The 26683-nt window shown below is 40.0% G+C and overlaps 2 protein-coding genes across 3 annotated transcripts; one reads left to right on the top strand and one right to left on the bottom strand.

Annotated features, from left to right (window-relative positions):
* Positions 1-224: 224 nt before the first annotated feature.
* Positions 225-12935, top strand: phrf1 (PHD and ring finger domains 1). 2 transcript variants are annotated; one of them, XM_079254052.1, is made up of 19 exons: positions 225-316; positions 1118-1286; positions 1412-1540; positions 1707-1918; positions 2048-2131; positions 2223-2356; positions 2469-2560; positions 3030-3208; positions 3450-3582; positions 3711-3835; positions 3998-4191; positions 4532-4654; positions 6015-6169; positions 6946-8833; positions 8952-10156; positions 10232-10308; positions 10824-10976; positions 11089-11217; positions 11313-12935. In XM_079254052.1, the coding sequence occupies exons 2-19, from the start codon at positions 1199-1201 to the stop codon at positions 11469-11471; spliced, it is 5259 nt and encodes a 1752-aa protein (XP_079110178.1). In that variant the 5' UTR covers positions 225-316; positions 1118-1198; the 3' UTR covers positions 11472-12935. The 2 variants fall into 2 exon arrangements, with proteins under 2 accessions (XP_079110178.1, XP_079110177.1); XM_079254051.1 differs by lacking the exons at positions 225-316; positions 1118-1286; positions 1412-1540 and having other exon boundaries at positions 1743-1918; positions 3033-3208.
* A 2419-nt stretch (positions 12936-15354) lies between these two features.
* Positions 15355-18923, bottom strand: irf7 (interferon regulatory factor 7; the record flags this gene model as incomplete). Its single annotated transcript, XM_079258092.1, has 9 exons — positions 15355-15543; positions 15655-15770; positions 15891-16092; positions 17233-17432; positions 17524-17643; positions 17731-17782; positions 17888-17988; positions 18075-18246; positions 18756-18923. 9 exons carry the CDS (start codon positions 18921-18923, stop codon positions 15355-15357), a joined length of 1320 nt encoding a protein of 439 aa, XP_079114218.1.
* Between the last annotated feature and the right edge of the window lie 7760 nt (positions 18924-26683).

The following is a 26683-nucleotide window of genomic DNA, read 5'->3' as shown; positions in this document are numbered from 1 at the left end:
GAAATGTGCTATATAAATAAACTTTGATTTGATAATTTAGTAAATTTATTCATCACATAATATTGTATAAAGATGTGTATACAATAATGTAAGCAGTGAAAAAGAAAAAAGTATCATCAATTCATTATATTAATTGTATGAGTATATGTGTATGGGTTGCTTTAAATGGACACTGTCTCTTTAAAATCGCATTTTGTCGAAGTGGACTCGGCCTTTTCCGTCGTTAGCCAGCCGAGCAGCCAGCCGGTGGTGTCACTCAACAACCGGGGGGACTTCAAACTACTCTAAACATACCCTGCATTTCTTACTGAATAGGGTAGGTTTGAATTAGAATAACATACCCCATTCAGCATGACAGTGTAGCTGCACGGACTTAGTGAGGAATTTGAGTAAATACACCCACACACTGAGCGTTTTTTGTCTATACTTTAAAGGAGCCTGTAGTTAACATTCGCTAATTTTAGCTGTTAGCTAGCATGCTACACTAGAGCTAATTTTACTAACCAGCGCAATTTGTTCAAGAGGAACAAGGTTACAGAATTGCCTTCATTTTTTCTTGTCAAAGGAATTATTTTAAACACCGATATCTACTATTGGACTACATACGCATTTTTATATAAGTAGTAGCATTGTTTGTTGGTGAGTTATTGCTTTGTTTACAAATGTAGCATTTGCGCAGTTAGGATGCATGTGTAGTTTAGCAAGCTAGGGTTAAGTAACCTTTTCCTGATTTTACGTAATAATAAAGAAGACTGAAAGTACAAAAATGTGTAATATAATACCAAGCCTGTGCAAATTCAAATGGTAGTTGTGGCTAGCAAGAAAATGTTTTAATGTATGAGTTCAGACTAAAGACTAACCCAAAACTTAGTTTGATCAAATCACTTTTTTCAGGGATATACAATGTGAATAGAGTATTGGAGTTGGGTAGAGTGCAAAAATATTTAGTCTTAAGTTATTGTTTTCTGGTGAGTTTGTGTGAAGTTAAATTATTTGTGTAAAGTATTCTCAAAATCAGAGAAACATATGTTAAAGTAGCCTAAATAAACATTTAATTATATTTTATTTTACCAGAGTTGCTGTACAAAGTAATTTTCATCCCTTTTATTTTGAACAGTGTGTGGATTCCTTTCCATCTCCAAAGTACAACTACGATAAAAGCCATAAGTTTCTCTGCTGCTGGTTCTGATGGTCAGCCATGGACGAAGACGACAGCCAAGATGAGCTGATTAACCATAACGCGTCACACATTAAAGGAAAAAGAGCTGCAGTGTGGGCCATTTCAGGTAGCTTCTTTAAAGATGCTTCTCATTTTTAAATGTTTTATAAAATATATTTAATGTCTAATCAAGTACAGAATAAAGTACACCAGCTGTCACATAATTATTCTATTTATATGTGTTGTTTTTAGATGACTCAGAAGACGAGTCTGAAGAGGGAGAATCTGATGGTGGTGAAGAGGAAGATGATTATACAAATGGGGAGGATGATGAGGGAGAAGAAGAAGAAGGGAAAGAAGAAGATGACGACGATGAGGATGGTAATAGTATTTTGCTATGTTTAATTCATAAAGCTGCAGATTTTTTTTTGTCTTGTATTTCAATGAAACATGAATGAATTAAATGCAATGAAAATGGCTTTCTTTATCCCAGAGGGAAATTGCAATGTCATATGTAAACGTCTTCTGTTTAACACACTTTTATCAGATGAGGATGAGGGGGGGGAGGAGGAGGAGGAAGATGCCAAGTCCGAGGATGGTGCTTTTGGGGAAACATCTGCTGACCTTCCAGGGATGAGCTCAGATGAGGACACTGAGAAGTGTCCCATCTGCCTGAACTCTTTCAACAGCCAGCCTGTTGCAACACCGGAGAACTGTGAGCACTACTTCTGTTTCGACTGCATCCTTGAATGGGCCAAGGTGGGTCTGACATAGTAATGCATAAAGTCTTTTGTTCAGGGGCATCTTTCTTTTATAGAATATTTGGTAAAGGAAATAAATTGCTTACTTGTTGTGGTTGTCTTGTCTTTTTTTTCCCCTCATATCCAGAATGCAACATCATGCCCTGTAGACCGTATTGAATTTAGCAGTATATACCTTAGAAAATGTTACGGAGGCAAAGTCAAGAAAATGGTGAGTCTACTTTTACTTCAGCTGTAAATTTAAAATCTTTACTGTATACATAATTGTTGAGTAATTGCTGTGTATTTATTACTTTGTTCAGATAACTGTACAAAAGCCAGTGAAGCCAGGTCAAGAAGAAGTCGTAGATTTGGACCTGGAGCAAACAAGCTGTGAGGTTTGTGGGGGGAGTGACCGGGAAGATCGCCTCTTACTCTGTGATGGCTGTGATGCAGGGTGAGATAGATAAAAGTCTACCACAAAAATCTTTCCCAGTGTTTGTAGAGCTAGTTATTGCAGCTCTTTTAAAGCCACTTTTAAACTTATGCACTAAACATTTCTTCTGTAGGTATCACATGGAGTGCCTCACACCTCCTCTTGACTCTGTACCTGTGGAGGAATGGTTTTGTCCTGAGTGTGAAGCCAATAACCACCACTCAAGTAAGCTTTTAACTTATTTCCTCTGTTGAATGTTATTACCTTGGACTGCAATTGAGCTTTGACAAATGTCACAAACAATAATTATATATAAAGTACGAAGTAACTACAGACAAAACAGTTGTTAACTATCAGGAAGGTTGTTGGTTAAATCCCTCGCTTTATAGTCTACATTTTGAAGTGTTATTGAGCAAGACACAAAACCCTATATTACCTTCAGTGTGCTTTGGATGGGCATCTGACCCATTAATAAATCAATTTTTATTTATATAGCACTTGTCAATCAATTTGAAGATTAGCAAGACATTGGAGACAATAAAAAATGTCCCTGAGTTCAGAATAGAAGTAGAAAAATGTTATATAAATGCCTTGCATTTGCTATATTATATTTCCCAAGTGATTATGGTTGAAACTTTGCCTATGTCCCATCACAAGTCTGATGCTTAAACTTTTTTTTTTCCTCACACCTGAGGAGGTTCAGGTGAAGAACTTAATGATATAGACAGCCGACTGTCTACTGCCCGTCCTGCCACCAGTCGATCCCGACCTCACGCTGCAGTTCCAACAAGAGCGATCGCCCGTACCCAGCAGAGCGAAAGGGTTCGAGCTAATGTCAACCGACATCGCATCACACAGGCACGCACATCACAGGTTTGGCATGAGGCATGATGCTTCTGTCTTGGCTTATTTCCTCACCTCTCTTCACAGCTGTGTTGATAGCAGTGATGGATTTTAAAGGTTTAACTGGTTGATAATATTAACTAATGAAGTTGTGTTTTGCTCAGCTAGTGACTGCTTATGTGGAAAAGCAGTGCATGTACGGGAGTTGTTTGCATAATGATATTTTTTCATGCACACTAACTGCAAAGTAATGGAAACATTTATTCTTTAGTTGGCTCCAACGTATCTGATGCGGTCCACGTGGCTGGATGAAACCATTGATGCTGTGGTGGCTGGGCTCAACACGGCTGTGTATGTACGGGATATCACACCTCGGCTCCCATCTAGTCGCAGACGCAGGACTGGTAAGTAAGGACACACATATGAATGCATGAGAGGCAGATGAATCTGCAAATATCATACAAGTTTTCTGAAATATTGCGTCTAGACTTATGCAGTGGTGGTTTGTGACCTTTTGTTATTGTTTACACAGTAAAACGTAGAAAGGTGAAAAGTAAGAAGACAGCCTATGCTAATTGTAAAAAAGGCCAAATGGGAAACACGGGAGTCAAAAGAAGGAAACGGAGAATCAGGAGGACTAAATCCAAGAAGAAGTTGGTGAGTGTATCCACATATGTATTGAGATTTTAGTAGTTTACTCCCAGATATTTCAGTCTGTATAAAACACTTAAACTCAAGAATAAACTTCAGAATCCTTTTGATGTTTTGAGTTTTCTTTCCTTTAACCTACTTTTTTTTTTTTTTTTTTTTTTTTTTTAGGTAATAAAAAAGACTGCCACTCCTAGAAGTCGTATTGCTAACAATCTTGGAATTGTTAAAGCCAAGAAGAGCTCCTCGCTTCCGACGGTTTACAGGCCGGCAGAGCACACGTTAAGCAACATGCGTGTTGACATAGGAGCTGCTTCCCTCTCTATCTACGGAGATCCATTTGACCTGGATCCATTTGTGGATCGGTAAGTACAAAAATGGCTTATTTTGTGCAAAGCTTTTGATTCACATGATATATTTTGCTTACTCAACGCCTGTAGACTCGTATGTGCTGTGTTTTTATATTTTACATTGTTTAGATGTGAGTTGGCTTAAACTTACTTTATCCTAACCTTGTAATGATCATAAGACTATCACTGTTAACATTTGATTTAATTATCTTGCATAAAAGTACGAATGTGTGATGTAAATTTTGAAATGACAGCATCTACTACAAGATCTACTTAAGTGTGCTGTTTGTTGTTGTTGTGCCACTGATATTTTTGTTTAAATGTCATTATGATTTATGGTCTTGATTTTGACCAGTGAAGAGGAGGAGCAGCAAGCCCACGTTACATCGCTGTTTGAGGCCAAGAGGCGAGGGATTTCTCACTCTGCTTTTCGCTCTCACCAGCCTGTTGCTCGACCAGTCACTGCAAGCCTCTCCAGGTACCTTCATCTTTGTGCTTTGGTCAGTCTCATAGAGTATTAGCAACAATTTGTCATATTAAAATGACTTTGTGTGTAATTTATAGCTGCTTTTGTATCATCTATTGGTTTGTCACAGTGCTACTTGTGTCATTACATTTATATGAATCAGCTTAAACACATAGTAACCAACTTTAGGCAAGGTCAGGCAACGCAAGTTTATTTGTATAGCACCTTTCATGTACAAGACTTTTCCATATGCTTTACATGAAACATTAAAGTCATTACAAATGGTGTAAAAAAATAAATCATAAATTATTTTTAAATTATTAAAAGCAGAATTAACTAAAAGTTACTGTGCAGACTTCATACGTAGACGCATGAGAAAAATGTTTTTAACCTCGATTTAAAAGTGTCTACATCGGTGAGTTTAATCTCCACAGGTAATTTATTCCACATGTTTGCAGCAATAACAGCTAAATGCTGCTTCTTCATGTTTAGTCTGGACTCTGGTCTGGATTAGTTGACCTTGATAATAAAGCAAAAGGTTCTCAGTTAAAAAAACAACGGTCACATTGATAAAAGTTTTAAATCATGAATGTAGTATAGTATAGCATGATTTACCTTCCTTGGACTAAGTGGTTAGGATAATGGATGGATGGATGGAGTAAAAGTCACTGCTTATAAGAAGAAAACAGACAAAATATTTATTATTATGCAAAAATGCTGCAGTATTGCACATTTGACACTGATAACAACATATCCCACGTGATCTTCCTAAAGCTATGCAAGATCTGCTGCAATTTATACGGTGGACAACCTGATTCTATTGATGTTACATACAAACCTTTTTTTTTTTTTAAGTTATTAGGTTTTGCTATAATAGAGAAATAAAATGAATTAAAATCACATTTGAGATTTTACTTTTAGGCCACACCACTCAGCCCTCTTAAAGATTTAAATCCCACTTCTACCAGTTTGGTAAATCTTCACCTCTAAGTTTCCACTGTATGATATTATACAGATTAAGAATGAAACACAGACACTAAGGATGAGAATGGTGGGCATCCAGCAGTTTCTGTTCTTTCGTCTCTGAATGTGACTCAAACAAAAAAAAAAAACGGTGCTGTTGCCACTTTGTTCTTAGTGCCGAGTAACATTGGTAAAATAATCCTATCAGCAGATTCAACCCTTTTGGGTCAGATTGGCACTGCAACGATGGGGACTTAAACAGTAAGGTGGGTTGGATTGGATATTGTTTTTTACAAATTTTATGCCTGTGGATACCCCAAAAACATGGACCAACCGAACCCTACTGGTGGAAACGGATACATGTATGCCTCATAGATGTCATTATGTCTTTTGTACCATTCTGTATTAGGAGGGCAGTGCATGTTCCACAGTCAGGAGCTGTAGTGGAGGCCGCTCCTGTGCCTGATCTGCTGGGCAGCATCCTGACAGGACAGAGCATCCTCCTGATGGACAGCTCGGATGTTGTCATTAATCGAGATGGTTCCCTTAAAGCTTCAAAGCAAAGTATGTTGTTTTTTTAAAAAATATTTTTATTTCTAACATTGTGACTTAAATAGTTCTGCAGACAAGTAAATACTGTACATTTATTTACCCTTCATTTACAAATAATGTTTGTTGTTTAAAATAAAGTGAATATATAGTGATGAATATTAAGCTTTTGAATTGTCTTCAATTTGACAACACAGGAAGCAGGCAGAGCCAGTTGTGTTGGTTGAAATTCACTTTTGATTGAGCAATTTAAGAACTTTTTAGTCATGGGTTGTGTAATAATGCATCAATCTATCATAGAACAGCCTGCTAGCATTTAGACATAAGCTACTTTAATATTAATTTTAATCACAGTTCTATGAGCTGAAGAGAGGCATACCTGCACAGTATTGACAAAATATTTATGTGATGTAATGCCCAAGTTTATACAAGTCAGTTTTTCTTTTTTCATAGGAAGCTTTGCAGATGTTTTCTATTTGAATGTGGGCAGTAAAAAGTATAGTTGTTCTACATGTTAAGGTTGTTGAAATGGCGAAATGACAAATTGCGTTACTGGCCCACTAATTTAAATTATTTATTTATTTTTTTTTACTTCACTTTGTTTCCCTTCCAATCTGCATGTGTATCCAGAAGTAACAAATTGTATTAAAACTGGCTGCTTAGCAATCTGATGCAGATAACTGACAACAGGAACTCGGCCTGCAGCCTTTCTGCTGAATTTATATGTTTTGTTTGGCTTATTTGTTTCCCCCTAAACTATGATTGTTGCTTGTGCAATGTCTCTGTTGCAGTGATGCCGTCTACATCAGTTCCATGCAACCGGGGAAACAGTAGCTCAGGAAATGCCTGCACCCTCATCAGTTCAGGGATTTCTTCTACCCTAGGAAGCAATTCAGATCCTCCTTACTATGACGAGGATCTGCCAGGATCCTCCCATAGCTCTGTGGATAGACTTTTAACCCAGAGCTCATCTCATACACCCTCCTTTCAGCCTCCTCCATCCAGCCACACACTACCCACTCCCCATTCTGATTTATCGCCAAGAGGGAATCTGAGTTTTCAGTCTCCTCGTCCAAATGGACCAACCCCATCTCCTAGTCGTTTGGCAGCCAGTGGAGTAAAAGCCCCAAGGGAAACCATTCACTCATCCATCCACCCCATCAAAGACTCTGACTTCAAGAGCAAGGGAATGGCTCCATCACAGTCCCAACCTAAAAAAGCACCTGCAAAGCCCATGTGGGTAGATGTGTCGGTGCTTCCGAGAATACCAAAAATAAAAAGGGAGAGTAGCACTGCCTCAAATAATGGTGCTATTGAGAGTGGCAGTCACGGTAGTAACAGATTTAGTAGTAGTAATGACGGCATACCTGAGAGTGGCATGAACAGCCTCTCTGGAGACAAAGGAAGGCAACAAAGTGTTGACCAGCAAAAAGGCCAAGCTAATAGTCAGACACAGCGACACCGGCCTGATGGCGCAAGCTCCTCGTCTGCCTTCTCAAACTCCTTCTCCTCTTCTTCTGGCACTCCTGCAAACCAGCAACAATACGCCTCATCATCTTCATCTTCCTCTGCAGTGAGTTTTCGCATCAATTCCAGTGGGAACTCCTGGCACGCAAGGCGGCTGAGCATCGCATCGTCATCTTCCACTGAAGGTACCTTTCAGCAAAGCTGCAGGAAAAAGGAAGATGAAGCTAAAAAGAAACAGTTGCACAAAGATAAACAAATGCTGCTGGCTTCCCGAACTCTGCTCACTAAAGAACAAGACAATAATATTTATGATCCCTTTAATCCTACCATGTCCGATTCAAGCAGTTCAGGTGATGAAGCAGAGAGCACAAGCCTGAACAGCAGCTTTCAGCATGCCTCATATGACGGGAAAGATGCTACAGTAGCAAACCAGAAGGGCTCAGTGCCAAGCAAGGAGGATTTGGTACAGGTAAAAACTGAAACACAGGAATTTGAGGTTTCAAAGGAAGAAACAGGGAGTGCTCAAAATACTGTGTCACATGACGTAGGGATCTCCGGACCTTGTGTCAAGGCTGAACCAGAACCAAAAGTTAAAGACATAAAAATTGAGACACAAATCTTAATTCACACTAAAATGAAGAAAGAACAAAGGTGGGATGTAGCAGAGGAGTCTGAAAGGTGTGGTGATGGTGTTAAAAGTCACATGAATTCACCAAGAGTTGAACCCACACCTGGTTTCAGTTTGGATCAGTTAAAAAGTGAGAAAGATGCTCAAAAAGAGGATGGTGGGCAAAATGCTGGACCTTCTAACAAGTCACTGTTTACCAACAGAGATGACTCCTCTGCATCTGTAGCTGTGACCACCAAAAAGAAACAAAAAGTAGAAAATAAAACAGCCTCCACATCTTCCAAGTCCCCCATAAAAGATTCGGGCCAGAGAAAGCAGACATCCAAAGCTTCAAAAGAGCAGCACTCTAGTAGTTCTGAGACAGACAGAAGCAGAAGAGAAGACCATCGTGGATCTGGTCAGGGAAGCAAAAAGAAGGAAAGGGATAAAGACAGAGCCATGAGTTCCAGGCGGTCACGGTCAAGAGAAAGGAGAGCACGTTCATCCTCAGACAGCTCTCAACCCAACTCCCCTGATAAGTCTCGGAGGAAAAGACGGAAGTCTCTGTCACGATCCAAAGACGAGACAAGGAGGAGACGATCCAGGTAAACATAACTGTTCCAGATTTTTATGCTCTGTATTATTTGGTGACTGTTTGTTGGTCATTTTTTTAAAGGTCTTTCTTTTCCATGAAGGAATTCATCCGTCTTTGTGCTTGCATAGGTCTTGTTCCAGCTCTGGGAGCAGAGATCGTTCCAGAAGAAAGAAGCAGAAACAGAGGAGCAAGGAGAGAAGTGATGGCAGAGAGAGGGACTATGACAGGAGGAGACCATCAAAGGACAAAAGACGTGGACGGTCTCGCTCAAAATCTAAGTCAAAGTCACGATCTAGATCTAGATCCAGATCCAAGGAACGAAAACGGGGTGCATCTCCCTCAAAATCACGGTCTAGATCCAGGGAAAGGAGGAAAGATAACAGTTGCGGACAGCATGCATCTGTCTCCTCCAGAGACAAAGCAGAGGCACAGTCTAAAGTCAAAAGAAGAAACCGGTCTCGATCCAGTTCAAGAGACAGAAGGAAAGCAGAAAGTTCATCCAGAACTACACAGACATCTTCAGGGACAAGTGTTTCATCGTCCAGAGAGACAAATCGTTCACAGGAACGAAAAAAAGAGAAGAAAAGTACAAGCAGGATTGAGGAGGAAAAGTGTGTTAAAGTAATTAAACAGGAGTTGCCTTCTTCCTCTGTTGCCTCTCAAATAAAAGAGGAAGATGGAGACATCAGTGCAGAGAACCAGTCCAAAACCACTGAAATGACTGAAGAGATTAAGACTGACAGCGATTTTAAAGAAGAAAAACATCCATGTCTGGATATGTTTGAAGAGTTTCTTATTAATCAATCACTGGAGAAGGAAGAAACAGACATGCAGTCTTTGGCACTTAGCAACAATGTTAATGAGGTAATGGAAGACCTCATTAAGACAGAGTCTTGTGAAATGACCATTAATAAATCTGAGCCAAGTTCCTCAGAGCTCTGCCTCTTACACCCTGTCACCTCACTTTTTACACCGACCACACCTGTTGCAACAGACTGCCTGCAGGACACAGTATCCGAGCCTCAGCCAGTTTCACTGGAGTCTGGTGAGCAACAAAGTCCTGTTGGGTTGACTGTCCCTGTAAAACCGGAGCCTTCAGACTCTGAAGATGACTTCAATGTCGATGTAATGCTGGACAACCTGGATTATGTGAAATCTGAGCACACAGAGGGGGGTGGTGTGGCTGTTAAACAGGAGAAAGAAGAAGTGGAGGGGAAAAATGAAGGGGAGCAGGTGTCAACTGTGGCAGGAGCAAAGTCCAAGACTTTGGTGAAGCGGGTGACCTGGAACATTCAGGAGCCAGAGGACCCTCCACCAGAGAAATCTGCTAGCAGTAAGTGTTTGTCACTGCACACCAGACACACATTATGCATCTGAATCTCAGGTATTTACTTAGTTTTTCTTGCAGAGCTGGCACTCTATAAATTGAAGCTGAAGCAGGAAGGAGTTCGCAGACCTTCTATGGCTGCCCAGACATCCAGTCAGGTGGGAATCGGCCACGTGTCAGACACATTTTTTTCCTTTTGGTTTGAAACCTGCTCTTTGACGTGCATTATACACGTAATGCCAGTAATGACCAGAAGGTGGGAGTGTTTACCTAAAAAGACCGACCGTTCCAGCTGTAAAACGTCATGTGATCGAAACTAAAACGGATACAGAGACATTTTCAGACTAAACGAAAGTAGAACTGTGATTCCACGTCCGGTGTTTCCACTTTTTCTCTTTCACTAGTGCCATTGTTAGAAACCTGAGCTCTGTCTATTTAATACACTCACCCCCACTGAATTGGACCTTTTTGTTGTATGTCATGGATACAGATGTATATCATGAAGTGCACAACAGTGGTTTTATTAAAGAAAAACATACATTATAATTATGAATAGACTTATCTTAGACTTGGAGCTAAGATGTCATAAAACTGGGATTATGTGCTCTGCAGGTCAGTACTGTAACTTTTGTGTTTGAAACTTTGCCTGATGTATAATCTTGTGCTTCCACAGAATGCTGCAGGAGCAGGTAGTAATCCTTCACGTAAGGGTGCCGGAGGTCTACTCAGTGATTGTTCCAGTTCTGACGGCCTGCATCCTGAAGAGTTATCATCAAGCACTAAACAGGAAGAGGTAAAGGATGGAGATGTATCGAGGAAAGACAAGGTGAGCGTTGCTTCTGATCATTTTAACTTTTAATGCTGGGCCTGCACAGGAGGTAACGTTGTGTGGGGAAAGCCTGACAATGACATGAGTGATGTTTTACTCCTGCCAACAGTATCTGAAAAAGCTGCACATGCAGGAGAGAGCTGTAGAAGAGGTGAAGCTAGCCATTAAGCCTTTCTACCAAAAGAGGGATATCAACAAGGAGGAATACAAAGAAATTCTACGTAAAGCTGTCCAGAAGGTAAGTGAGGGATGAGATAAGAGCTTGTCATTGGTTGTGTGAGTAATTTCACAGCCGTCTGTACTGAACTATGTAATTATGTCTCTGATTACCAGGTTTGCCACAGCAAGAGCGGAGAGATCAATCCAGTAAAAGTGGGAAATCTGGTAAAGGCGTACGTGGACAAATACAAACATGCTAGGAAACATAAAAAAGGGGAGGATTCAGTACCTGAGTCACAGATAGAAGCAATGAAAATGTCAGACAGTCCATGAAGGGAATGAAAGCCTGAACCTCAGACTTGTGTTTAACCCCAGAGTACGGTCTCAATGTAAAATTCGCTCATATCTTCTGAAACTTTAAGCTAATGAGTATTTTGAGAACAAACTTGAGCCCAACTCATCTGTGTCTTTTGCTTGAACTGTCGCTGCCAGAAACTGGTGTTTTTTGTGTGGTTCAGCGGAAACTTGCTGGGAGAGTTGGAGGCTATGCCTTAAAGAGGCAAAAGCCAAATCACAGTTGTGGACTTCTAAATCAGGTAACCTTCTCAGTGATGTGCATATCACCGGGAGGATGCAGTGTTGGCTGTCAGTGTTCCCTTGCAGGGTGGGATGGGGTATTTCTAAGTGGCAAAACTCACCATAACTGTTAAAAAAAAAAAAATGATACAAATATGCAGAGTGTGCATATTTGTCAGGTTTGTCACATGAAGAAAAGACACATATGCAATTTTTTGTAGAAAATGTATTAGTGTAGTCAGAAAAGTTTTAGATTTAGTTGTAAATAATTCAGATTTGATACGATTGCCTGTATATTTTTTCTTTTTTTTGGTCCACCTTGTCGTCAGTGATTAGCATAATTTTTTCTGTTTTATAGATTTGAATGATTTAAGTTTTGTAATTGAATGCCTGAGCTTTCTGTCTTCCACATCTGGCATTTAATTCTGGTTACAGTCCAGCTTATGATGGGGGAAGTTTGTCTAAGTGGCTACAAATAAATTATTGAATCTCCTATTGAATATCAACCAATTCTCTGAAGGTATTTTCTTTCGAGGGGGAAAATCGAAAGACCGTAACCCCCCACCCACCAATCCACAACGGTGCCAAGCACCACAGTAAACGGTAAAATTTGGTTTCTCTGATATGTAAGGGTTAATATGTCTGGTGAGTTTTTAGAAAAGTCTAAATTTTATTTGCTTTATAAAGATAAAGCCTGATGCGTTTCTTGGTAAACATTAAAACATTTCTGTTTTTATCACAGTCTCACCCAGCAATGTCCCGTCTAACATTTTAACTACAAGCTTATATTTTTATCTTTTTGTATAACATCGAGATAAAAATAATAGTTTATATGACACATAATTGCCATGAGCCCCGACAATTTCCAGTTGCTGTATAACATGTCTTTAGACCAGTAAATGTGTTAATTCTGCAGTAAATGCAGCCTTATTCTGACTGTTTTGTGTCTTTAAGATGAACCTACACTTTGAGATTGTGTTTGCTGCGCCGAATAGCTTTCTATAAAATATTCACAAAACTCGAACTCTGGATGGTTTAGCATTTATTCGTCTGCTTTTCTATTCGTTTGTTTGCCTTTTATTGTACTTTGTCATGTACATTTAGGCTTAACGAAGCCAAGGACTTGAAATTGAAGACTTTAAACAACATAACAAACTAAACCAGGTGCTCATGTTATATGAATGTGTTGTTTTTTTTCTTTTGCATTTACTTGATCGTACAGGCCAGGTGTTTCTGAGGGAACACAAATAAATCGTTTACTGCTGGAAAATGCTGATTTGTCTTATTTTAAATCATGCACTGACTAATATTGTCCCTTTTGACCGTTTCTGTCTTGCACATTTGGATCTGTGGTGTTATATAAAGATCATGAAACATGCTGAATTCCTTTTTCTCTGCCAGTTGTTACTTCTGGGGGACATGTCCCATTTTAGCTTCTTAGTGTTCGATGATTCAAGCTCCAGTCCTCGAGGGTCACAATCCGGCAGGTTTTCGTTGTTTTGGTGGACAACACTCTCTGATCAAATCAAATGGATCAAACAAGCTCTTGTAAACTTCTTCACAGCGTAATCCCAGATTGCGGCCCTTGAGGACTGCTCCAGCTGGTCTTGACTCTAACTTAACAGAGCCATGCTGCTGTAATGTGTGAAACATGTTAATCGACTGAGTCTGGATGGTAGTTGTATGTTGTGCTTGTATGTATGATTTTTGCTCTCACGTGCCTTCAGATGTGCTGCAGCTCCACACTTCTACTTTGCTTCTTTTTTTAGCTGTGTGCCGATGCGTATGCTGTTTTTATTTTTCAAAATGAGCTGTGGATTTTGTTTTGTCCGACCATAAAACAGTTTTCCATTTCATCTCAGTCCACGTTAAACGAGCTCTGTCCCACAGAAGGCAGCAGATATCTTCTTCTTTTTTCATTGTGGGATAGTAAGAGCATGATTCTTTGAATGTAAGGACAGACCTTTCTGGCTGCGGTTTGAAGTGTTCCCTTGCGGTGAGCCAATGGAGGGATTTCCACTGCTGAATTGTTCTCTTTTAAACCAGTCTAGTCTTACAGAGTAAACCCCTCTCCTCCATATTTACATGTGAAATATTGAACTTACTGAGATTCTGTTTTAACATCCAGTTATTTTTGCTGTCCTATTTCCTCTAAAGTTGTGAGAAAGTTGAAACATGTTGCATGCATCAGTCTGTCCTTTTCATGAAGCCAAAGTTAAAATAACAGCAAATATCCTCACTTTTATCTCTTTAAATAGGGACAAATCATCTGTCCTGTGGTGTTCCTCAGACATGTTTAATGTTGCAGGACAAGTTAAGTTTACCAGGATAGAGATGAACTACTCCTCTACATCAGCTCTACCTGTCCACTGGCCTCACTGAACACCTAAACATGGACCAGAATTGATTGGATGTGCAAGTTGTGACCTTAAATGTGATTTTATTTCTTGATGCAACTCCCTGGTTTATGCAGTTCCATGTGAATGAAATGTCCATGTGTTAAAAGAAAAAAAACACTTCAACTTGTCTCAGTGTGGACACTTTTAATCACAGATGGGGGCTTTGGGGCTCCCGGACCACGTTAGAAACCACTGATCCAGACGACTGCAGCTAAGTGGGGGTTTTTTTTGTGTGTGTCTGCAAATCAAGTTATACCAGCCGTTTCTGAAATAGTCCAACTAACTCGTCTGGCACCAACATTTAAGTCACTTATTCAAGTCACCATTCTTCTGATGCTCGGTTTGAAGTCATCTTGACCATGTCTGCATGGCAAAATGCATTGAATTGGTGTTCTGGTTGGCAGATTTAACTGGTGAACCTGATGAAGTCACTGGTAAATATTATTATTAGCAGTATTTGTTGTTAAAAAATAGGTCTAAAATGCAAGTTGTTTCATTCAGTGTTTATTTTCATTTTACACTTTTTATAAATTGAGTGAAACCAGTTCAGACATATGCAAAGTTTCTGTACAATAGAAACTTTCCAGCATTTAGGAGTCACAGAATTTAGCATATTGTGAGAGTGATTTGGTTAGTCAAGCTTATTGAAGTATGTGGTACAGGATATGACCAGCAAAATATGAAAGTTTCTCAGAAAAAGAAACATGAAATCCCCATACACATGACAGTTAGTTATGATGCACAAAATAGTATAAACAAAAATAAAAGACTCATAGTTAGCATCTTTAGAATTTGTACAAATAAGCTGTTTTGTAAGCTGAAACTTTACCTGGTGAGTTAAGTTTGCCTTCTTTTGCTTTATAAGTGGGTTATTACCATAACAGTATAGTAGCCTAACAATTTTACTTTACAGAGATCATTTAATAGTTAAACTTAACACAGTAGTTGTGTAACAGTCCAGAGGAGCCTGTTTCTGTTTTTTGTAGTGAAAAATGTCAGTTTATCACTGAAGTGCACATAAAAAAAATGTAGATGCTGTACAGCAAAGATCAAGAAAGTCCTGATTCTCAGTAGCCTGGTCCAGTCTGCTCATGTCTACATTTAGCTGCTATGACGCATTCCTTAAACTGGATCCGTTTGAATTTCAGCAAAGCTTTGGATGCTAGCAGGATTTCCTGCCTCACTTTTTAGCTTTAGGGGCTGAAGTTGTTCCCATCTGGGGGTTGGTAAGAAATCCGTTTTTAGAACTGATTAAAGAAAATTTCAGAAGCAGACAAGTGGTCTTCTGCCATTGGCAGAGCAAATGCAGAGTTGATGAGGTCAAAGAGGCTGTTGTGTGAAATCTGCAGGCTGACGTTGCCGCTGTGAAGAGATGAAGCTCCTTCTACCTGAGCCATGTCATGAATATATTGACAGATTAGAGGCACCACCTGCAGGGGGTTAAAAAAAAAAAACCAAAAAAAACCCCATTTTAATACTAGAAACTAAACATGGGTTACAACAGTGCAGGGATGTGAGAAAAATGGAGGAAAGTATGTTACCTTGACAACAATAAGCTTCTTTTCCAAAGGTTTTCCATCAGGGAACTTTTCTCCGAAGCACATGTTGATGGTGTACTCTGGTGAGCTACCGTTGTTCTCCCTGAACTGTTTAACCTCTGAAACACACACAGACAGAAGCATCTGTTTCAGTTTGAACTTTATGCTTGCTTGCATCAAAACGAGCAATAATTAGGGATAGATTCACGCATACAGAGGAGAAGGTGGTCCGCATTTACCTCTCACAAATTTGTCAAAGTCCAGGAGCATTACCCTGGTGTTCTGGGGTAATTTTTGGGGGTTTGGATGAGCCACACTGGGATCACTGGTGCTGGCGAACACATGACATCTGTCCTGCCTCCGAGCATAGATGCCACTTTCATCCACCTCCAGGAACAAACCGCGCTCAATGCTGTTGAGTATGCGGTTGGTGTATTCAATCTAAGACAAAGAAGATTGTGATCAGAAAAGTACAAAAAGTCAGAATGCACTGTTCATGAACTTTAAAAGAATTTGGTTCCTTTTTCTACTCCTCCTTAATCGACACTAGTAGAGATGAGGTGAGTCAGGAAAGCTGCGCTTTTGTTTTGAATATTCAAAATAAGCTAAGATGAGAAGTCAAATCACATCTTCTGGGGTCTGTTCAAGGAAACCAGTTAGTTTATTTTGTTTTGTTTAGTTTTGTTTTGTATCGGTCACAATCAGTTTGTCCATTTCCAAAAAAAAAAGAACAATTAATCAACAAAAACAAAAAAAAGGCAGAAGCTTGTATGCCTAATAATGTAAACTTACAGGTAGCGTTACCTTAACATATACAAATACCAACAAAAACAAATGCACTACATACACAATGTGTGACTTTTATAAAGAAAATAATTAAGTTGCATATCTCCCAAAAATAAACTGATAAATCATCTTTTTAAATAGAAATAAAGAATTACAATTTTTACCTCATTTCTGAGTTTATTCCACAACTTCAGCAAACACCAGCTTGTCGAGAATTACTTTTGGCCTTTATATATATATATATATATATATATATATATATATATATATATATATATATATATATATTAGGGGTGGGAAAATCGTATCGAAAATTTGGAAATTGAGATTTTGTTGCTTCACAATTTTAAAATCGATTTTTTTTGTTAAATTGATTTTTTTTCCCAACTAAATGAAAATTTTATAATGGATTATTTTTGTCATTTTTGTTGTTTTTATTGATCTTTTTACTTGTCTTCTTGGGCGTTATAGCAGCAGAATGATGGTCTGGCTACTGTGTTGTTTTTTCCTCATTGAAATCAAGAAAAATGACGAGCAAAGAAAAAAGTTTTATACATTTATGTTGTTTTTAATCTACAAAAATCAGCAATATCGAAGAATTGTGAGAATTGCAATTTAAATTGTATCGGCACCCAAAAAATCGGAATCGAATCGAGACAATACATATATATATATATATACATACACACAGGCTCTTAACTTTTTGTCTTCTCCTTGCACGTTGTATCTGATTACTTTCTTTACTGTATACCATCTTTACGTAGCATCATAAATCCAGCTGATATGATGACGTACCTGTTTGTGGTCCAGGAGATCCTCTGTCGAGGGAAAGCAGATGTGATGGGTATTGAACTCAGGGACCTCTTGGTGGTAATGGAGCTGAAGACGATTGGCAATCAGCGTCCTCCTTAGAACTTCTCTTTTCCTGTAGTGGATAGAGATCTCCAGTTGACAGGGATGGGGAGTGTGTGAACCGAGTGTGTGAGGAGGATTTACTGTTTAGGAGAAAAAAAAAATCACAACATTAAAATCATTTTGCAAACCTTTCTTCAGGAAAATTGTTTCCTTTCCTGCAATTAAACATACCTTCTATGTAGGCTGGCTGACTCTCTGGTAAGACCTGTGGGAGGTTCTCTGCTGCAGGGGGATAATTTCCAACGACTGGCAGATCAGGCTGGACGTAGCTCTCTGTCCACAGCTGATCCTCTGCTTGACATTAAAATTAAGCTTCTTTTATTATACACTAAATAGAAACTATAGATAAATACTGTATTTATGGAGTGCAAATGATACCTGCTGGTTGGTTGCCGAGATCCAAGGCCATGAAGTCATTAAGCAAGTTGGTCTGTGGAGAAAATACAATTATATCAACACTGAAGCAGCTCTGTAAATCTTTGTAGCAGTCAAGCCGTTTAGCTGAAGTGAAAGTGTATTCTCGGCATCACAGCACCTCGCCTCCAGGGGGAACTTCCTCTACAGGAGAGCTGAAGATATCTGGAGTCATGTCAGAATCATCCTGGGAGTGCTGAGTTGAAGGGACTTCATAGTTGTCTGCATGTGGAGAAAACAGATGTTATTGTTTTTCTACCTCAGCGGCTCCACGTCTGAAAGTCTGGATTAAATGCCAGCCGTCTTACAGTCAGTGTTGATAATCTCATAGATTTTATGCGGGTTGTCTGGGTTCTTTGAATTGTCTTTTATCATCTTGAAGCGCATAGAGAGGTTATTCAGAGCACAGCGGAAGTTGGTTTTCCATCTTGCCTTGTTGTTGGGAAACTCGTTGATTTTTCCGCTGGCCACTGCCCAGGCCTGTGAACCACAGGCAGGTAGGGTGTTATCCAGGAGTAGCACATAAAGGGAAACTAGAGCTTTCCCTGTTGGGAAAACTTTATATTCTTTGTATTTTGGTGCAAAAATGTTCTTTATTCCTCCAACATTTTTCCTCACATAAAAAGTTCTTGATTACTTTATAGACTATAAACACTGCTTACATTAATCATTCACAAAGCTTTTATAAAAATAGAAGATCTCTGCGGGTGCTTATCCAGGCCTTTGCTATTCTTAATCTAAAACTAGTGTCTTCTTTGGCTCATGGAAAATGTGTGTGTGTGTGTGTGTCATAGTGTTGGCATTCTGTGATTGTTCCTCACATCAGCAGTTTGCAGAACGAGGTTCGAGGTTTCCTGTTTGATTCACATTCTCAGTCTGCTGTTTAGTTACACGTGTCAACAAAGCCAAATGACCTGCTTATCTAATCACACAGCCACATAAAAAAAACTTGGACTGCAGAGGCAAGTTCACTTGATCATTAAACTTACCCGAAATATTTTGTTGTCCTCGTCGTTGCAGTCCTTTCTGGAGTTGTGCTTCCAGGGAACTCTGAACTTGTTTTGCTCCACATAGCACAGCCCGGTGTATTGGCCCGTTTCCACTTGCTCTATAAGCCAGCTGGCAAACTGAGGCTTGGGAAGGCTGAGAGGAAACATGATAAATCAGAGCTGCTGCTAAATGAAACGCTTCACGAGAGGACAAAGGGGAAACAGACAAACCAGTTCTTAAGTGAAAGTCTTTTTTCTCTCTGCTGATGTTGAATAGTAAAGGAACTTATTTACTGAACATAAGAAAAGTAGCTGAATGGACACATTGGGAAACCAGCTATGACAGATATGAATTTAAATGGCTAAATGAGGAATACAATAAAAATGTCATACCTCTGCATTGCAACACCGACTTATTCCAGCTTATCTGGTTTCTTTGCTCAGCTGAATGCATTTATCTGCTCACAACAACTGTGACGTCTTGTGGGTTTCTGCTCCTCCTCCACTCCTCCCAGGACTTCCGGGTGAGTTTGATTCTTGCAGAAACAAAGCGCTGCTCTCTGATTCCTTGCGCCCAACAGGCAATCAAGCTGCTCCTGGTGACTAAACAAAACACACACTCTGCAGAAAAGAAGTGAAGGTTTGTCTCTTCGAGGGAAACTGAAACTCTTGAGCTTTTTTTATGATTACATCATCTGCATGTCATCATCAATCCTTAGATTAATGTTTAATATCATTGTTTTTCTCCACAATACCACAAATAAAACCACGTGCTCTGATTGGATGGTTCTTAGACTACAAATTTCTAATATAATATAGTGGACTGACATATCACCTGTGTTTAAATGCAACTTGTGACCTTTGGGTTTCTTCTTTAGACAAGGTGAAAAAGTTCCTGACGCAACTCCACCTGCTCAGACCAAATGTTACTTTTAGATCTTGACTGAAATAGTGTCCCTTGAAACCACCCAGTTCCAGTGAATGCAGACAAATAAATCCCCCTCCAAGCAAATGTCCCACACTAAGTTATTAGTTTTAGATATATTCATGAGTTGTCTGAGACTTTCAGGGTTTGAATCATGCAGGTGTGAATTTGTGTCATGAGACTGAATCAGAGAAAGTGGTTAAAAAGGGTGCAGAGGGGATGTCTCCATCACACAACCAGCCTCACTGAAAACTGCTGGGGTTTGCTGTTAGGTCCATACAAGGCATCATTTCCTCTTTTTGCCATATTGTAAATTCATGCTGCAAGTTCTTATTAACCCATCAATGCACAATCCCAACACAAAGGTAGGATTAGTGTGCATGCAGTGAAGATCATTAGAGTAAGCACGCTTCTTATTTCAATAGCATTTCAGGGGGAACTTTTTGCTTTTGCATCACTGTGTCCTAACCGCATGGTGTGTTAGTCGAGACACATTGTAAGGAATGTAGCTCACACACGCGCATAGCCCAGCAAATGTGTCAGGAATAGAGAAGTGATCCAACCTGTGATGGAGCGCTTCCCTTTTCCGGGTCAGTGGAAGTAAACTGCAGGCCTCTTAGAGGTGGAAACAGCCTTTCGGGGGAGCCACCGACAAGGGAGCCTTGTTATTGAAAAACCACAACAAAGGCCCACATCCTATTTAAAGGTTTTACTAAAATGCAGTACGAAATGCAAATGAACAATTAAGCTTTATTAATACGTGCTTTGGTGCAGAAGGTCGTGTACATGTGAGAAGTTTAAGTCTTCTTTAAGACAAAGCAAATATGTAAATGAGCCCTGAAGAGACAAACTTCCATTCTTTTTAAGCTTTTGGTGTTTTAAAGGGGGTTTTTGCAGGGAAATCTTACAACAGTCATTTTTCTCATTTACCTCCTCCTGATTTAGCTATCTTTGTTTCTTTTTCTCTCCACGTTCTCACACAGACTCATGCTCCAACTTGCATTCTTACTGACACTGAAAAAAGGTGCGTTGAAGTGTGGGCACCATGTGTGACAAAGAATCAGCTTCATTCTTGTAAACAGCCACACCTTTACCTGTGAACAAGGCTCTTGCAGGTTACAGCAACCTGCTATATTTGTATTTCTGTTTGGAAGAGAAAGCAAGATGCAAAAAATAATTACTTTTAATCACCTTATTGGTGTCATGTCTGCCAAACTGGAGGAATGTAGGTACTTTTTTGTAAATTACTAAAAAAGAGAGACAAATCTAACAGGCTAATAGTAACAAAGTGCCTCTAAATATACGGTTGATATCAAACTAGGTGGCTTTTTTAAATGCTTAAATAGGTCATAGGTTAGGGTTTAAGTGACTCAACAATCAAAAGCTCAAGAAAGACTGTAAGAAAGTTTGATTCCTTGAGAGCAAAATACAGAAGAAAAGCTGGCTGAAAACCTTAGCAAAGTTGTGTGTATCAAAACGTGAGTCTGGTCATGAAGGAAATCTGTAACCCGTTTCAAATACATGATTTCACAGATTTTCTTCAAGGTGACCGTGATGAAAAAAAAAATCAATATGTATGTTTTATATTTATCTGTTTGTTTTTGTAATGCTGTTAAATGGGAATCCTATAACGAAGCATTCATCTTACTAATATGAGACTCCCTGATCAGCAGCAGGATGCAGGAGATCTGGTCTAAGAGCAGAGGAGATGTCATCTTAGGACAGACCTTCCATAAAATATGGTAAGTCGAGGGGTTGAAAGGGTCTCCATGCGCCCCCTGCTGTTGACACAACAAGAAGTGTAAAAAGAACAACCTCAGAAGCTCAAAGTGGTTATTCACAAACAAACCAGCATAGAACTGGTGAAAACCAAATCAAGATGGTGCATTACACCAATAAAAACAGACTTTCAGGATGCATGTGAATACCTCTTTGGAATGATGACCTCTAAACCTCTACTAAATGATAATGCAGTGTGATAATTTTCACTCTCTAAAATTAAACAGAATAAAATCATTCAGTTTTTTTTAAACAGACTTTTTAGACAAGATCTTTATCCTAATAAATTATTTGGAATTCTACGTTCAGAAATATTGCCTTTTTGCTGTTTAACAGCAGCACAGTGGTTTCCTTTTCATCTTTACATTGAAAGCCTGAGCCTGGTGTGATTGATCTGTTGTAAATTAATGTATCGTTAGAAGTCGTTTTTTTTTTTTAATCGTTTTTTTTTTATAATTACACAGGTTTTCCAGTTTTTCAGGAATAAGTTCTGCTGACAGGATTGTTTATTGTGTGATAAATGTTCTAGAAACTGATGTGTCAACTTTCAGCATGACGTGAGATAAAATCAGTTACTGGTAATGACATTTTACGCAGTGTCTGAACATGTTTTAATCAAGGAGACGATGTATTCAGACTCTCACTTTGTCATCAGCATGTAACTCTTAATTCAGATGTGGAGGCAACAAGTGGTAAACACAAAGGGATAACACATAGATAAAACCGAGTGTGAAAGGTGTGGGAACCGATAATTATGAACCTCATTGGGGGTTTTTTTCCCAGAAGTTTTTGCATAATTAAAGAATAGTGTTAAGCATATGACATGCAAATGAATTTTAAAAAATGTTCAGTTTCTTCTTCCTCTTCTTTTAAAAGTGGTATAGTAGGATTAGACTGGAGTAGAAACCTTTCTTAAAGGATGGCAGCGTTCAAAACAGAAATCCCTTGTTGGCAGAACTCCCTCAGTCAGTCTGTTGTTGTTTCCTTAGACAAGACACTTCACCATACTTACTATAGAAGACATGTATTCTGTGGAGCACTATGCGCGAGTGTGTGGGCGTATACAAGTGTTAGTGCGTGCGTGTGTGGGCGCGGTTAGGTGTAAGTGCATGTTTTAAAAGGTACACTCTCACTTGGGGAAATGGTTTTTGGGAGAGGCAGCTGGGTAGCCGTAATTTTTGTTGACCGTTTTTCGCTTTTCTCCTTTGTAATTTGCTTTAGCCTTTTGTGTGTTTTCTTCAATATTATTCCGGTTTATTTTCTGTCAAGTCATCACAGCACGTTCTCTGTATATATAAAGCAACGCTGATCCCAATGAAAATAAACCATCTTAAAACGCAACTGGATCCAGCATATCTTTGGAAGGACGAAGCGCGTCACCAATATTACAGGACCCAACACCTCTCAGCGGCTATAGGAAAAGGACGCCGCAACACTTACCTTGCTGCTGCGTAAATGTGAGTGTTCAGCGGTGGTCAGAGAGGCCGTCGTTGCTGATTGGCTGCCAGGTTTGTGTAGCTGTGCTCCAGCTGTGGATCCAGATGTATAGTTGTCCTCAAAGTTTTTCACACGCTGTCATTAAAGAAAAGGCTGAATTTACAACAGTCACTCAAATAACTGGAGACTGGGAAAAGGAACAATAAATAAATCGTTGCTAAACTATAATTTAATGATATAAGACGCTGTTGTTTTTTGTTTTTGTTTATTTATTTAACTGAGTTGAAGAAAAAAACAAACAAACAAAAAAAAAAAAGTGTCAGTCCTGGACAAATTAGAGCACTTTTCAGATGAACAATGGGACGAAATACACTGCTCTAAAAAATAAAGGGAACACTAAAGTAATACGTTGTAGATCTAAATTAAATATTTTTTATTAAATACTTTGTTCTTTCCATAGTTGAATCTGCCGACAACAAAATCATGCAAAAATTATCAATGAAAATCAAATGTATCAACCCTTGGAGGTCTGGATTTGGAGTTCTACTCTAAATGAAAGTGGAAAAACACACTACAGGCTGATCCAACTTTGATGTAATGTCCTTTAAACAAGTCCAAATGAGGCTCAGTAGTGTGTGTGGCCTCCGTGTGCCTGTATGACCTCCCTACAACGCCTGGGCATGCTCCTGATGAGGCGGCGGATGTTCTCCTGAGGGATCTCCTCCCAGACCTGGACTAAAGCATCTGCCAACTCCTGGACAGTCTGTGGTGCAACTTGGCGTTGGTGGATGGAGCGAGACATGATGTCCCAGATGTGCTCAGCTCGATTCAGGTCTGGGGAACGGGTGGACCAGTCCATAACATCAATGCCTTCGTGTTGCAGGAACTGCTGACACACTCCAGCCACATGAGGTCTAGCATTGTCTTGCATTAGGAGGAACCCAGGGCCAACCGCACCAGCATATGGTCCCACAAGGGGTCCGAGGATCTCATCTCGGTACCTAATGGCAGTCAGGCTACCTCTGGCGAGCACATGGAGGGCTGTGCAGCCCTCCAAAGAAATGCCACCCCACACCATTACTGACCCACTGCCAAACCGGTCATACTGGAGGATGTTGCAGGCAGCAGAACGTTCTCTACGGCGTCTCCAGATTCTGTCACGTCTGTCACGTGTACTCAGTGTGAACCTGCTTTCATGTGAAGAGCACAGGGCGCCAGTGGAGAATTTGCCAATCTTGGTGGTCTCTGACAAATGCCAAAAGTCCTGCACGGTGTTGGGCTGTAAACACAACTCCCACCTGTGGACGTCGGGCCCTCATACCACCCTCATGGAGTCTGTTTCTGACTGTTGGAGCAGACACATGCACATTTGTAGCCTGCTGGAGCTCATCTTGCAGGAGGTAGCGGTCCTGCTGCTGGGTTGTTGACCTCCTACTGCCTCCTCCACCTCTCCTGATGTACTGGCCTGTCTCCTGGTAGCGCCTCCATGCTCTGGACACTACGTTGACAGACACAGCAAACCTGTGGACTCCGTCTCATGCTACCACTAGAGTGAAAGCACCGCCAGCATTCAAAAGAGACCAAAACAACAAGAAAGCATCGGAACTGAGAAGTGGTCTGTGGTCACCACCTGCAGAACCCCTCCTTTACTGGGTGTGTCTTGCCAATTGCCGATAAGTTCCACCTGTTTATTCCATTTGCACATCAGCATGTGAAATTGATTTTCAATGAGAGTTGCTTCCTAAGTGGACAGTTTGATTTCACAGAAGTGTGGTGGACTTGGAGTTACACTGTGTTGTTTAAGTGTTCCCTTTATTTTTTTTAAGCAGTGTACAGTCAGCAGGTGCAGAAGTCGGACTGACAGGAACAGAAAACACCTGACTGTAGTGGAAACATCAATGGATTGCTCAACAAAGTATTAGTTTATAAGTAATGTATATGTATTTATATCATATTTGTTTGCTTTTAAAAAATATTTCCACTGAACCAGAATTAGAAAATTATTTACTGATTTTTTTTCATCAAATATTCATTTATTAATCCTTTTGTCAATTTCAGCTTGTTTCACAGGCAGCTGATTTTTTTCCTTCTTTAATGAGAGGCTATGAATACATAAGACTGTCGCTCAACATCACCAAGTATGAATGAGAAGTGTATGAATAAAGGATTCACTGTGAGGAACTTTGGGTGCCTTGAGAAGTACTATATGATTCTAAATAATAATAATAATAATAATAATAATAATAATAATTGTTTATTTGGTTTCATATGTCACACTACAGCCGCATTACAAGACAGTCATTTGACAGAAGACAGACAGATTAAAACAAAGGCCCATACTGAAACCACATCCCATCAATATATTAACCAACAAAATAGGGCCAGTCTTTAGTGAATAACTTTGTATAAAGCAGTAAAAACAAAAGGAACAGGTTTTACTTTTGGACGTCTCTACTTAAATTACTTGTGAAGTCTTTTACTTGTTTAGACTGGGAGGGGTGGCGTTGTGAACTGGGGGGTTTCTAGAAACAAGCTGCCGGGTTGCCAGATGTAATTTCCTTGTTAGTTCACAAGAGGGCGCAAGAGTCCAGTCTTTGATTGCAGGACAGCGACCTTCACGTCCTCCTCAAGACTTTTCACTATTATTTTGACTTGGTGATGAAGAGCTATACATATTTAAAAGGTGTTATTATTTATCATATATAATGTTTTATTATAATTCACGACAGAAAAAAAGAGCAAAAAAAAAAACAAAAAACCAAACAAACTGACTTGAGTGAACCAAACTTAGACGGATGCGACTGACTGTCCACTCTGATGTGGTGCTGAAACGCTGCACAACAAACATAAGCTTCAGAATTGGGTTTGGGTTTTACCTGGGAACCTCGAAAGAGTAAAAAGAAAGAAAAAAAGAAGATGCAAAGCTAAATTAAATTTTGGCAGACTTGGCAGGCTGTTTTTACAGAAACAAAGTGGACGCGCAGAGCATCGAGCTTAGAGGTGAAGACTGCTTCATTTGCATAATTATAAACGCAGAACGTGCATTAAACTTCGAGCTTCGTAATTGCCAATTACTATCTGCTCAGAGACACGCTTGCAGTTGATTTTTCTTTGTGAATTTGTAGCCTAGATACAGCAGAGAGCGTCCTTGGTATTTGTGATTGTAAAGAGTTGAAGGAGAAAGATGACCAAGGGAGGGGGGGGCGACTGATAATTTGAAGACTTGCCAGGGGTACATTGTCAGATTCAAAAGGCAAACTATTCACTTTTTCATTCTCTCCCTTTCTCTTTCTCTGTCTTTTTCCACCCTTTCTTTCTTTTCGCACGGTCGCAGGCCGTTTGAATCCACCAATGGGCCTTCAACTTAGAGACATTGGAATGTAAATGAGCCCAGCGCGTGCTCCCGGCGCAGTGAAAGCTCGGGATTGTTTATTGAGCTCCCTGAGCCACGCGCCTGGCCCGGGGAAGGGGGGGGGGGGGGAGTCGGCGTGCAGAAGAATCACACAGCGGGGGCGGGGCCTCGCGACGAAGCGTGCGTCTCCAAAAAAGGGGTGGGTGGGGTGTGTGTTGGGGCGCGTGTTGAAAAAGAGGAGTGCTGCCAAAGTTTGGGTCAGATCGGCTCGTGGAGTAAGCAGTCAAGAGAGACTTGGACAACAGTTGGCCACACGGTCCCCACGCGAAAGACACGAGAGCTGTACACTGCCAAGCACTCCTTCTTCTTCTTCCTGTGCCACTGAGGCTGTTACGCGCCCCCTGCATCCATCACGCCAGAAGAAGTTTTAGTGAG

The sequence above is a fragment of the Telmatherina bonti genome, assembly GCF_933228915.1.
Source record: "Telmatherina bonti genome assembly, chromosome: 2".
In the NCBI taxonomy this organism is placed as follows: domain Eukaryota; kingdom Metazoa; phylum Chordata; class Actinopteri; order Atheriniformes; family Telmatherinidae; genus Telmatherina; species Telmatherina bonti.
The sequence above is the reverse complement of the archived record's forward strand: the minus strand, read 5'-3'. Positions and strand labels throughout refer to the sequence as shown.

Bases quoted from the DNA above. Each gene is read 5' to 3' on its own strand.
- phrf1 (XM_079254052.1), top strand. From the start codon at position 1,199: ATGGACGAAGACGACAGCCAAGATGAGCTGATTAACCATAACGCGTCA. The intron at 2,561-3,029 runs GTAAGCTTTTAA...CTCACACCTGAG, and splicing joins AGCCAATAACCACCACTCAA to GAGGTTCAGGTGAAGAACTT. The intron at 6,170-6,945 runs GTATGTTGTTTT...TCTCTGTTGCAG, and splicing joins CCTTAAAGCTTCAAAGCAAA to TGATGCCGTCTACATCAGTT.